Source organism: Physcomitrium patens, chromosome 1, assembly GCF_059467195.1.
Source record: "Physcomitrium patens ecotype Gransden chromosome 1, ASM5946719v1, whole genome shotgun sequence".
In the NCBI taxonomy this organism is placed as follows: Eukaryota; Viridiplantae; Streptophyta; class Bryopsida; order Funariales; family Funariaceae; genus Physcomitrium; species Physcomitrium patens.
This window is the reverse complement of record NC_143410.1, coordinates 2,763,305-2,776,246: the sequence shown is the minus strand read 5'-3', so window position 1 is coordinate 2,776,246 and position 12,942 is coordinate 2,763,305. Positions and strand designations below refer to the sequence as shown.

The 12,942-nt window shown below is 34.9% G+C and overlaps 2 protein-coding genes across 2 annotated transcripts; both read left to right on the top strand.

The window, feature by feature from the left end:
• Positions 1-212: 212 nt before the first annotated feature.
• Positions 213-2,108, top strand: LOC112278862 (uncharacterized). Its single transcript, XM_024512720.3, has 3 exons — positions 213-732; positions 917-1,149; positions 1,378-2,108. The coding sequence occupies exons 1-3, from the start codon at positions 368-370 to the stop codon at positions 1,746-1,748; spliced, it is 969 nt and encodes a 322-aa protein (XP_024368488.1). The 5' UTR covers positions 213-367; the 3' UTR covers positions 1,749-2,108.
• A 1,904-nt stretch (positions 2,109-4,012) lies between these two features.
• On the top strand, positions 4,013-5,663 carry LOC112273451 (large ribosomal subunit protein eL18y). Its single transcript, XM_024502304.3, has 5 exons — positions 4,013-4,067; positions 4,256-4,345; positions 4,700-4,828; positions 5,006-5,188; positions 5,440-5,663. Exons 1-5 carry the CDS (start codon positions 4,065-4,067, stop codon positions 5,593-5,595), a joined length of 561 nt encoding a protein of 186 aa, XP_024358072.1. The 5' UTR covers positions 4,013-4,064; the 3' UTR covers positions 5,596-5,663.
• Positions 5,664-12,942: the final 7,279 nt, after the last annotated feature.

Sequence of the window (12,942 nt, the reverse complement as noted above, 5' to 3'; positions counted from 1 at the left end):
AAAACGCGGGAAGGCTCACAACTTTGGACCGCGCGGTCATTGGCTGATGTAGTGCCAACTCAGCAAGCTTGACGTAACTGTCGTCACAGGTCCATCCCGACGCTACTGGTCGCTTCTGACGTCGCCGCGCGTCCGCGTCTACCGCCGCAGAAGAATGAAGCCTGCGCATACAAAGCTGGGATTCCAACGCCTGCTGTCTGCCTCGTCGAATCTCTGCCGATTGAAGCTGGATTTCAGCCGTTTCTGCCCCTCGTCACCAATTTCTTGACGCTTGCACTGAACGTTGTGTTCGTTTCTTTGTGGGTTTTTCGTCCCTGATGGAAACTCCTCATGCATAGTCAGATTTTGCAAGACAGCTCTCTCAGGAATGGAGCTCTTGGATTTCGACCTTGATGAGGCTTTCGTTGATGACTCTTCGACCTGGGTTGATTTCTCGCCACTGTATGATAATGTTGAGATTGATAGCGGTGACGAGGAGCGGTGGCGAGAAACTGCCATGGCTTCAGCTTCTCTTTCTTCCGCTTCCGAGTCTGTCTCTCCTCATGTAGAGGTGTTTGCGTTGTCTGCCTCGTGTGGTGATAATGCTGATACGGTTGCGTTGTCCTCTTCTTTCTCTTCTCTTACTCCTGTTGCCTCCGAATCTGTTGCCGCAACGCATTCCTCCTTGGGTGTTGTGTGGAGCGCTCCCTCCGGCCAGCAGTGCAATCCCGATGATCCTGAATTTGTTCGGAGGTGCGTTGTCTTGGTTTCACTGTCTGTGGTTTTGGGTATCGTTGGTAAACTTTTGCCCGATGCTACGAAAGAAATGAATTTGTTTCGTGAATTGCGTGTGCACCTGGGTCCACTTCTGTTTGTAGTTTTGGGCGGGAATTTGAAGTAGCACTAACTGCCAGTCACGTTATGATGTTATATTCAGATTCGAGACTTGCAGGGATGCCGCCTCTCAATCTCAGGACTGGGAAGAATCTCATATAAAGGAGCTTGAAGTTAGGTGCCAGAATTTGACGGCGCAAGTTGTACAGCTACAGCGAGCCGTGGCAGCGACGTCGATGGAGAACGTGAACCTCAAAGATGAGCTTGTCCGTGTTACGAAATCCGAGGAGGCTATTGTCAATACCGGTGTGTCACAGCGTGCAGTGCGTGAAGGCAGTAAGTCTTTTTCTGTGAACTTAAAAAGCTCCTCCCTACTCTTCAGTGGAAAAAGTCGTAGGAAAAAATTATTCCATTTTACTGTGTTTAAAAAAAATCAGTGATTCTCAATGATTCGCACTAGGACGATTCCAGTAAATTCCAGATGAGGTTTCCAGTTTTATAATTCCGTCGGAGATCTCAACCGCGTAGAGCATGCACATTCATTGTTTCGTTGGACGATTTCAGACTCCCTGCAGCCGGAGTTCTTGCGCCACCGCTCATACAACCACCCCCTTTCCCACACTAGTGGCTACTTCCAAGGGTTTCTTCTCGCCCTCCCGCAGCTGCTAATGCTGGCAGCAGTGGCTGAACCGAGCGACCCTCAGACAAGTCTACCTCAGCCCCTTCCTGAAGAGAGGGCCAATGCTCCTATGTGGGTGCAGCTCTACCGTGCACTTGGAGGAGGCATAGCAGCACGAGGAAGCTGCAGGAGGAAGAAACGGAACCGACGTCGGTACAACCCCAATTCTCGATGGCCCAGTCGGCCTTCGGAACGGAAGCTTATGGGGAGACATAGGCGGAGGGTCAAGCATCTTCCATGTTCACGAATTCTTTAGGAAGCAAAGCGCAATTTTTTATCTTAAAAACTCTGATTTCTTTACTTTTCTCTACATCGCTGTGTACATTTTCTGCAATACCTTCTTCCGATTGAGAATTCCGCAAACTCGTATTCCAGTTATTCCCCACTCAACGTTGCAATCCGAGTAATGAGAGCTCATGTGCTCCATGGACAATATGGAGCAGGAACTCCTCAGAAACGACAAGTTGACACTGTGGAGTCAGAGCAATGCATGGATTGCCATTGAAGAGCATTGAAGCTCGTTGCTAGTACCATGTGCTGCTTGAAAGGCACAGTGAAGCCCTACTTGTGTATTAGACATAAAGGCATTGACATGGAAGAGTATTTTTTTTGTACAGAGATTGGGTATGTTATGCAAATGCTTGATAGTCAGTTACAAAGTGTGTATGTGTGTTTTTAAGTAATTTTGGACTATTTCATGAAATCTTTAGTGGTGGTTTATTGCCGCGCTGTCTACTATGGAAACTAGCTTAATGCATCACAGCAGCCTATAAGTTTCTACAATGCACAATTGATAGACACCGCGATTATATGAATAGAGGCAACATTCATCATCTACAACCCAAATAATACAACAATTATCACTAGTTATCTTGTTATTCATCAATAAACACTGGCATTAAAATAATTCTTACGTAATAGTATGCATTGTGAACGAGTAAGATTTTACCATCCTCTGGCAAGTATTATCAATCTTCTTTATAATTATATTGAGTTGTTCACAGGAAAAAAAATCAGGATTGTCAGGAGAGGATTTTGTTTTTTCTTTTCAATATAGCAACAATATTTTTTGAAAAATAAGATTATTCTAAAGGCCATGATGTACAACCAAGAATGTATGTGTAACTACAAATTTCACAAATGATAGTTATGTACTTAATCAGAATCCAATTAAAATTTGATTGATTGTTGTGCAATACTTGTAGAACATATATTTTATCTTTCAATATATATATATATTCCTTTTTTTTCCATGAATGTTTTTTTTACTCTTGCAAAAAAGTGACTGGCATTTGGGAAGCTTATTAACAATAGAGGTAAAACTTTGTTTGAGAGCAATTAAGAGCTAAACATGCTTTAAATTTGAACCAAATGTAAATATCAGAAAAACCAAATAAATAAAAACATTCTCATCATCACATATGTTATTTGTGTGGAAAAATTCATTTAAACTAAGATAACCACATGTGTTGATTTTTTTTTTTTAATCACAGTCTATTTATACAAGGATAGTGGTAATATTGAAATTATCTGTAGTACTTTACAGTTTCTGTTGTTATTTTGCATTCACTACACCTCCAACCTATTCATTTTTACAATTGCTTCTATTGTATTACAAAACAAATAGCTCTGTAAGTGGTGTTTGTGATCAAAAGATTAAAGTTGGATTTACCCATAGTATCAAAAAAATAAATATAGTAGTATTATTTAGATATTTATTTAGGGGAATGTTAAATAGACCTAAGTTTTACTAAATCAACCTACTCACAATGAAGAATGTGGTAATCATAATGAATGTGGTTGTTTTTCATTGGTTTTGGATCAAGTAGTGGAGAAATGAATCTAAATGTCATTTTAAAATTTAGTACGGCTAGTAAATTTAGTTTAAGTGGCTAGTAATTTAGTTTTAGTAAGGCTAGTAAATTTAGTAAAAGCCTAGGTCTATTTAACATTCTTCTTTATTCATTTTAAACAATTTATATTGTGTATTAAATCAGCACATATTTTAATTGTGAGGTTAAAAATTCATGGAGAGGTGATAAAAACCCAATGGGATTTTAATCAAAACCCTTGTCTTTGAGGTAAAGTTGTAATTTATTTTTCACTTTAATTTGTAAATCCATCAAAATGTGTCAGTCAATACACATGACCCCACTATTGGATCTAAAAAATTAATCAGAGCCTAGAAAAAATTAACCGATTCTGCACACACATCGGTAACAAATCGGTAACAAAATAATGGCAAAAATGGGGACATTTCTCAAGCTTTTTTTTCGTGGAGCTTAAGCTTGAAAGCCAAAAACGTTTCTGCATGCATTGACGTTAGTAGAACGCTTTCGGGGAACGTGGGGAACCAGATTCCATCGCGGCTGCAAGAACACCAGCGCAATGAACTACTCCACACCCTAGATCAACGCCTTCAGTGAACCGAGGATCGGACGGCTGGAAACCATTTTAGGGTTTGGGGCTCCGCAGGGTTTACTCGAGGGCTGGAGTACCGATCGCCTCTCTTTCCGAGTCCCCAACGCCATCGCAGGGCTCCTTACTCGCGGGCTCGGACTCATCGGCAACCATGGTAACGCTTCTGCTTCTGTGACCTCAACACGGCCGCCGTTCTTTCTCTCTTTTTTTTTTTTTTTTTTTTTTCCCCCGAGTAGAGAATGTCAGATTTTAGTTTTGCAAAGAACCCAAACACGGATGCAGTTTTCGTGGAATTGTGTCAACTGCTGACGGTTTGTTTCGCATTTGTTCCTCCACGAATAGGGTATCGACTTGAAGGCCGGTGGTCGCAACAAGAAAACCAAGCGTACTGCTCCCAAGAGCCAGAATGTCTACCTTAAGCTTCTTGTGAAGGTATGCTTCTGTATTCTGTATTGACTTCGCTTGAGATATATCTTGAGTCGACGTGTGTTGCTGTTCTCATGAGTCGTGAAAGGCAAACTCCAGTGCGTAATTATTTGGAAAGTAGCACACCTCTTTTCTTCAAGCTGCTTCAGCATGCGTTATGCTAGTCCGCTTACGATGTTTCAACTGTAATTGCTATGTCTGCTGCCCTGCAACGGTCCCTGCATTTCAGCTGTGAGATTAGGGTTAGACTCATTGTCCAATTTTCGGTCGTTTACGTTTTACAGTTCATAACGTGCTAGGGTATTGCAATACGATGTTATTGCAACGCGGAATCTTAACAGTAGGTTCTTCCTTAAGCAGCTCTACAGGTTTTTGGTGAGGAGGACAGATGCTCCCTTCAACAGCGTCGTCTTGAAACGTCTGTTCATGAGCAGAATCAACAGGGCTCCTCTCTCCATGAGCCGCCTTGTCAAGTACATGGCTGGAAAGGTACTACTTCGCAACTACAATCCTAGGGTTTCGTTGCTAGGTAGTCAACTATTCCTTCCTAAGTGAATTCTGCCTACGGCCTTCGACATTGTGTGCTGCTGTAGAGCACCAACTTCTTCCTTGGCACCCACGAGCAAAATCATCTTTTGTAACTGTCCTCCGATTTCGTGTATGTAGGACGACAAGATTGCTGTGTTGGTAGGAACCATCACTGACGACGTCAGGCAGTTTGAGGTTCCCGCATTGAAGGTTTGCGCTTTGCGCTTCACCGAGACCGCTCGTGCCCGCATCGTGAAGGCTGGAGGGGAATGTTTGACTTTCGATCAGCTTGCACTGCGTGCACCAACTGGTGCTAATACTGTAAGTTGTGTGTGCTAATGTAGTCTATTTACGGGTTAAATACTATTTATTGATGGGTCTATGCTGTGTTGAGAACTTTATCGCTGCACTCATCAGGTAGTTCCTGAAATGCTTCCTAGCTGTCCGAAACTGTAATTTGTTTAGAATTGCGTTGTGCTCGTGGGTAGGTTGGCATAGTATGCTCATCCACGTAAGGTTTTTCCTTTCACCTACTGAGTGTACCAATTCTACTTTTGTCTTTCTCAACTTAGGTTCTTCTTCGGGGTCCCAAGAATGCTCGTGAGGCAGTTAAGCACTTCGGAGCACCTGGTGTACCACAAAGTCACGCTAAACCCTACGTGCGTTCGAAGGGCCGCAAGTTTGAGAAGGCTCGTGGTCGTCGTAACAGCAGAGGTTTCAAGGTTTAGAAACTTTGTTTTTTAAATTGAGTAAATGAAACATTTCATCCAGGTGGCTGGAGATCAATTTCGGCTGATTTACGGATGCTGTGTCCCATTACACCTTTCAGATTTCTGTGGTGATGTTTGATTTGTTACTTTCCTTGAATCTAATAGATAATGAAAACGAGTTGCAAAATCTTTCTTTTTCACCTACAATCATTTATGTATGCATGTTATAGCGGTTGAATTGCAATTTATGCGAGTCACCTCAATTTACTAATTAATATTGCACAGAGAAGTTAGAGCCCCATGAGTCCATTTAACTAAACAGAACCATGTACTTAAAACATTGAATGGTAATAGGATTTTCGTAACGATAACCTGAAAGCAACGTTAGTGTCTTCTCGGGTTGTTTATACATAATTCAATCCTTACTGTGATCTGTTTCTTTACTCTCGGCACTGTTTTTAAGGGTGATGACTACGACCTTTCACAGTTCACATCCGAACACTTCTACTGTTACTGTCGCTTCTTTCGTCTTAGTTTTAATGAGGGCTGTTACCTGCTATGACGTCACTCTCATTCAGGATTGTTGGTAATGTGACACTTGTAATTTCAAATCCCAGTTGTGGGATCTTTCACTTCATTTAATAAATACAAATGCATAGACAATGTAACTTTAATGTCACAGCTTCTCATCATAAAAAGGAAAACAATAATTGTAAATGCGAGATGCCCAGGAAAATCGAATTGTAATTGAACCAAAAAACTTGGGGTTAAAAAAGTTAATGTAAATTTTACTGAACTTTTTGATTTCGTAGAACATGTTAAAGTAATAAATTTTGAAGGATGACAGATCTTTTGCATTAAGAATTATCCCTCAACGACTTTTTGATTACTCCAAAACCCAAGGCCAGAATGCATCTTGTTACAGGGTGAAGCTTGCTCGTAAATAAACATCAATTGAAAACTTAAGTTTACTTGTACTTGCTTTTGTTTCCTTTGTAAATTTGGATGTTCAAAGTAGAATCATCCTAAGTTTTTTTTTTTTTTTTTTTTTTTTTTTGGGTTTTTTGGATTTTTTTGTTTAAAGATTAAAATTCTAACCTTTTGCATATTATTTGTCAATAATATGAGGATTGTCAACAAGAATTGACTTAAGATGTGATAGAGATTGCTAATATATATATATATTTAAGAAAAAGATCATTATTTTGACTAACAATTAATGGAGGTTTAGTTGTTAAAACATTTAATACAAGATGTAAATAATAGAAAAAACATTAAACTTATAGATTGTAGAAAACAATTATAGAAGTCAGATGATCTTGAATGATAAGATAGAAAGGTGAGAGTTAAAAAACTCAAACAAATTAGAAGGAAAAAATTTAATTGGAATATTTTGTATTAGGGAGATTATATTTTATTTAATATAATTGTCTAATATTCCTAGCAGTAAAACTCCTAATTGTATTTGGTATTTATATTTGGCTAAAATAAATTATATTGAAAAAACCAAAATTAATTATTTAAAAAAATATAATTATTTTGTAGAAATTTATTGTATTTTCATGGTAAATAAAAAATTCAATGATGTAAAGGTAAATCAATAATTATAATAGTTAATAAAAGATTACTTTTGAATTTTATTATGTAATCAAGAACAAGGTACATTTTGTATTTGTATTGTGTAATCTATGCATGTAAGTATACAACTAATTACATAGATCTCTCTCTCTCTCTCTCTCTCTCTATATATATATATATATATATATATATATAATTTTAAAAAATATTCTATTAATTCTTGAGAGAATAATAACTTCTTAATTCAATAATTGTATAAAATTCACATCTTTTGAATCTCTAATTAATTGTGAAAAGAAGTTTCTCACTATGATCCAAACCTTTGATTCGAACACAAAATAAAATAAAAATCCACATCGTCCAATTGTGAGTATTTATTAAGAAATCTATGTTAAAAAATAAAAGTGAATTCAATAATTGAGAAAAAAGCATTTGATTATTTATTTAGGTCTTATTCTTTACCACAAGAAATTTTGCTTCAATAATATCCTAAACTATTATTAATGGTTTCAACATTATCACCCAAAAAAAGAAATATAATACAACGTCATTCAATGGACATCCATCAAATGAAATCCAACGACATTCATTACCATCCAATGGATGAGATATCAATGAATGAAGTGGTTATTCAATAGATGATTCTATGACAAAATCATACATCATCCATTGAATATGGGACTCTAAGCTTCTTCAACGACTTGAAGCAACATTCACATTCTATGAATGGAATTGAACCTTGAATCAAGCAAGCAATTGTTGTTGAAGTTTATTCAAGAGATAGTTATATTAAGCTTTTTGTCAACTAAAGTACATGTCACAATGATAAGTAATTCTAATGGTATGTTGTTTGCAAGACTTGAAGAGTCAAGTGGCACTAAAAATGATCATACAATCTTTAATGATCAACAATTTTTTACTCTATAATAAACTAAATTTTAGCATGAGTTCCATTGTGCTTTATTCAACACTCCCTATTACACTAGAACTTAGAGTTTTTGTAATACTGGATTGTTTGTAGCAAGAAGTTGAAGAGTTGTACAATGTAAGCAATCCTTCACTTCTTCATTCATTGTTTGTTGTTTTTGTATCCATTGAACATTTTGTTGTAGTGGAAGTTGTTTCTTCTAGGATTATAGATGGTAGTATTGACAATGCGTCGAGCATGTGTGGATGTTTTTTCTTCTACTACAAATTTGTTAGAGAGCTTGTACATATTTTTAGTGAGAAGTAAAAACAAAAATGAAGCTCCCTCTAAATTAATAAAAAATTGAAGGACTTTCAATGTATCTAGATCTATATATGTTAGAGTAAGGTTTCAAAAATTTTACATTGTCTAAGTAAAATTTGGGCCAAAAATCTATGATTCATGGAAGGAATGTAAGGCCAATGTAATTGGTTTTACAGGAGCAAAATTCAAGAGCTTCAGAGATAGAAGTTCTACAAAGAATTATATAAGAGAATAGCTAAACTGAGATAGATATTGATAATATATTGATTGATTCATGTATACAATAGTACGTAAATATGTCCATTGGTTTAATTAAGATGTCTATAAGTTGTTATAGTAGATTACGTATCCAATATTGGCTGTCTAGTATTAACATTCCTTCCGTAATCAACATCATTATAGCTTACGAGGATGATGTTGTTGTTTGTTAAAAAAAATATGCTAAAATCAATAGTTCCTTTGAAACAAATTCTTTTTTTTGCAATTAAATGGCCATTCTATGGATATTGAGTGTATTGGCTAAGAGTGTTTACAACAAAGCAAATAAAAGGTCGTGATATCATTGAGGCATATAGAAGTATATGAGCTATCGAAAGGAATCCACTTCATCATATATAGCTCATTTATAATCGCAATTTTCAACAATCTATTCAAAGTCTTGTGGTTTAAAGTGCTTTGCCAAAAAAATGAAGTGATTTTTTAATCTTATCTTGGATCTTTGTTCTTGAAGGAGGTATTGATATTGTCTAGATTCTTCAGTCATGGGTGTGTTGGATTTTGTTCCTATTTCTTGATAGAGAGAGGATTTTGTTTTTTTGGATAATAGTATATCTTAATGATTAGTTTGATGAAAATCTTAACTTTGAGCTTCATCATTATATCATATGGGCAACAGAGTCACATAATATGTTTTGGCAATTGTTTTGTAATATGGTGATATCTGACTCTATTTTCGTCACATGCAACATCTTTTGATAATATGATCTTATGGATTTGATAGTACCATTCATATGGCCACGATTAGCAAACGTGAGGCTTCTATAGACTAAGAAGTTAGTAGCGTACTTTGCTTTGTATTACAAGTGGCCAAAGAACTTGTATTGTATAAGTATGCAGCGAGATTACTCAAAAATTATTTTTATTTCTTCTCTCCACAACTCCATTCTGCACTAGGATATATGGCTGAGTTAACTTCCTCTTGATACCATTATTGTCATAAAACTTTTGAAATTTGAGTGACATGAACTCAAATAGTTGTTGAGAATACTTTAGAGAAAGAGAGACAAGAGTAGGTAGAAGTAATATACACACATATATAAACCACACACACAAGAAATGAGTTTATTGATAGGATTATATCTCTTATACAAAGAGAAGGAAAGAAGATAAATAATATCTCTCCACTACATTCCAAATACTGTAACTACAGTAAATACTATAGACTACAATAAATAGCATGGAGAGCACTAGCTATATTTAATGCTCTCAACACTCCTCTTTGCTTGTTATAATATTTATATGCATAGAATTATGATCTATATTTTTTTGTAATCTTGTAAGATCAACAACTACTATCTTATTAAAACCTTATCTAAGAGAACCTTATTATATTTAAAGATAAAACTATAGATGAAAGAAAAAGAATACAACATTATGTGAAGAGTTCATTACTTTTTTTTCTCAAGAAAAGTAAGTTGCAACATGCCAATGATCTTAAGTATTGAATTAATAATCAAGTCATGGATATAACTAAAATACTTTGGATCAATATACTTTGTCATATTTCTTTTAATAAAACCAATTTACATCTGTGTAATACAAGTACTATTATCTTTATACAAGATACTTGGAGAATCATCATATGAAAATCTATAGATTGTCTGAATGAGTTTATTGATTGATTACAATCAAATACATTATCGAGATGCTTCATGTAAGGCAATAATTTTTGCATGGTTGGATGAAATTGCAATTATAAATTATTTCAATGATTTCTATGATATTGCACCTCTATGTCTTAAGAATATATAGTTTGTTTGAGATTTAGTTGTTATAATATCAGATTTATATCATGTATGAGCATATCCAACCAATTTTGGATCTGCAAATTGTATGTAGTATAATCTCAAATCTTCAGTACTTTTTAAATAACATAGTAAATATTTGATGCCATTCCAATGTCATAGTGTTAGACATGCACTGTGTCTTACAAGAATACTAACTGCAAATGCAATATCTAGTCAATTAGGTGTGGCTAAATATAAAAGTGCTCCAATCGCTCCAAGATATGGATAATGCTCTCTTAATATTTCCTCATCCTTCTCCCACAAACGATATGGATTATGATTATCACGACTACATCCAACCATTGATATAGACAATGGATAAGTATCAATCATATTGAATCTCCATAAGATTTATCTAATATATGTTAGTTGCTAGAAAAAAATGCTATTATGTGTGAGATGTATAATTTGAAGACCAATGATGTAATTGAATCCATGATTGGAGAATATGTGGATTCATAATCAATGCCAAACCATTGAATAAATCCTTGACCAATAAGTCAATTTTTATAGCAGGTTATTTGACCTTGAGCATTTTGCTTGTGTACTAATACCATCTTGTATCCTATAAGGTGAGAAATAAGAGTGTCTACAATTGGAAGAAAGTTTTTTCTCTTATGAAAAGAAACATACTTGATAGTAGTTTTTTATTTTAACCAGTCAAAGCAATGCATTGCTTCTTGAATGGTTTGAAGTTTAGGATTCTCTTTTTTGTAAGAAAGAGCTCCTTCTATCATGAATGCAAATGATTCATCTACTATAATAGATGGTCTATTCCAAAGATCATTTGTAGCAGAATATAGAACAGATAATTTTGTAATCAACTTGGTTTTATTCCTCCTAATTTTAAGATTTTTTGTTGCATGAGGTGAAGATATAATGTGCATGGACATATTCTTATTAATTGATGGTTCTATAGGTTTAGTAGGAACTTCTATAAAAATAATATTAGAATCACCATATGTTATAGCTTTCTTCTTTTAAGGTTACTTATCTAGTCCATAAGTCCTTTTAATTACTGATCTTTTAATCTAAGGTATATTTGTTAGTGATATTGTAATATGAGCAAGTTCATTCTGAGCCTCATTAACTAGAATTCTTGTAATTTGAGGTACATCATTGAAGCCATCATGTATTTCATTTGCAATCTATTTTAGATACAAAATCTTAGTAACTTCACTTTCAGTTAAAGATGTTTTAGGATCAAGATTCATTTTAAATGTATATGATGCTCCAAATACAAGTACTATATTTCTTTGTTAATTAAACACTCATTTTTGAAGTGATGGAAATACATTCTTCAAAATAACAATTTTGAAAACATGCATGTAATAATGTACCAATTGATGGGTCAACTATATGAATAATGCTTGGTGAATCAAAACCAATACATATGCCTTCTCGTCGATGAGTTTAATTGTATGCTATTGATGTTCTCATACTAGAATCCAAGTATCGCAACCAAAAATCCATAGGTGAGATACATTTAGAATACAACTTGAAATGAGCTCTTGTGGTGTAATAATTTCAAGAAAAGAAGGACAGAGGCATATTAATGCTACAGCATGCAAAATTACATGACTATACATAGATGCAGGTAAATTTACATAAAGAAGAAGTGGCTGGATAATGAGTTGTATATACTTTATAAATGACTCTATAAGTCTATTTTGAGCATGTTCATATGGAATACAATATGTCAACTCAATCTCTATTGTAGTACAATAGTCTTCAAAGGACTTTAATGCAAATTCTTTTGCATTATCTATATAAAATGTTTTGATAGGATAATTAGGAAAATGTGCTTAAAAATGAATAAGCATAGATATAAAATTAGTAAATACCATGTTTTGAGATTATAATAATGAAACATGTGATTGTTTGTCTGTTGCATCAACAAGGACTAAAAAATAACAAAATGATCCAGATATTGGATTAATAGAACCACAAATATCACAATGCAACCTTTCAAGCATTGGTGGTAATTCTTGTGGGAGTTTCCAAATTAAAGGCCGAGCAATCATCTTGCCTTGTACACATGTACAACATAATTCCATAGAATTTACATCTATAGGTTTTAAATTATGCCCTGTTATAAATAGAATTATCTTCTAAAATAATATAGATCTTGGATGTCTCAATTATCCATGTCAAAGAAAAATGTAATTCTTTATCATAGATGATGCAAAATTAAATGTAATAGGAGGCCGGATTACAATCTAGTATAAACCATTTGTTGTAGCAAAGGCTTTTTCTACAACTTTATGGTTTTGTTCAAGAATCAAAATCTCCCGCCTATCTAGAATTGCAGTTGAAAGGTGATAACTATTGGCACACACATCTCAATAGCTAATCAAACTCTGAGGTGTTGAGGATGCAAACATTGGATGTTTATATTTTATGATATAGCCCGCAAATAATTTTATCATTATTGTTCCCTCAAAGAAACAAAATGCATTTGTCCCAGCCATAGTCATCAAATTTTTAGTT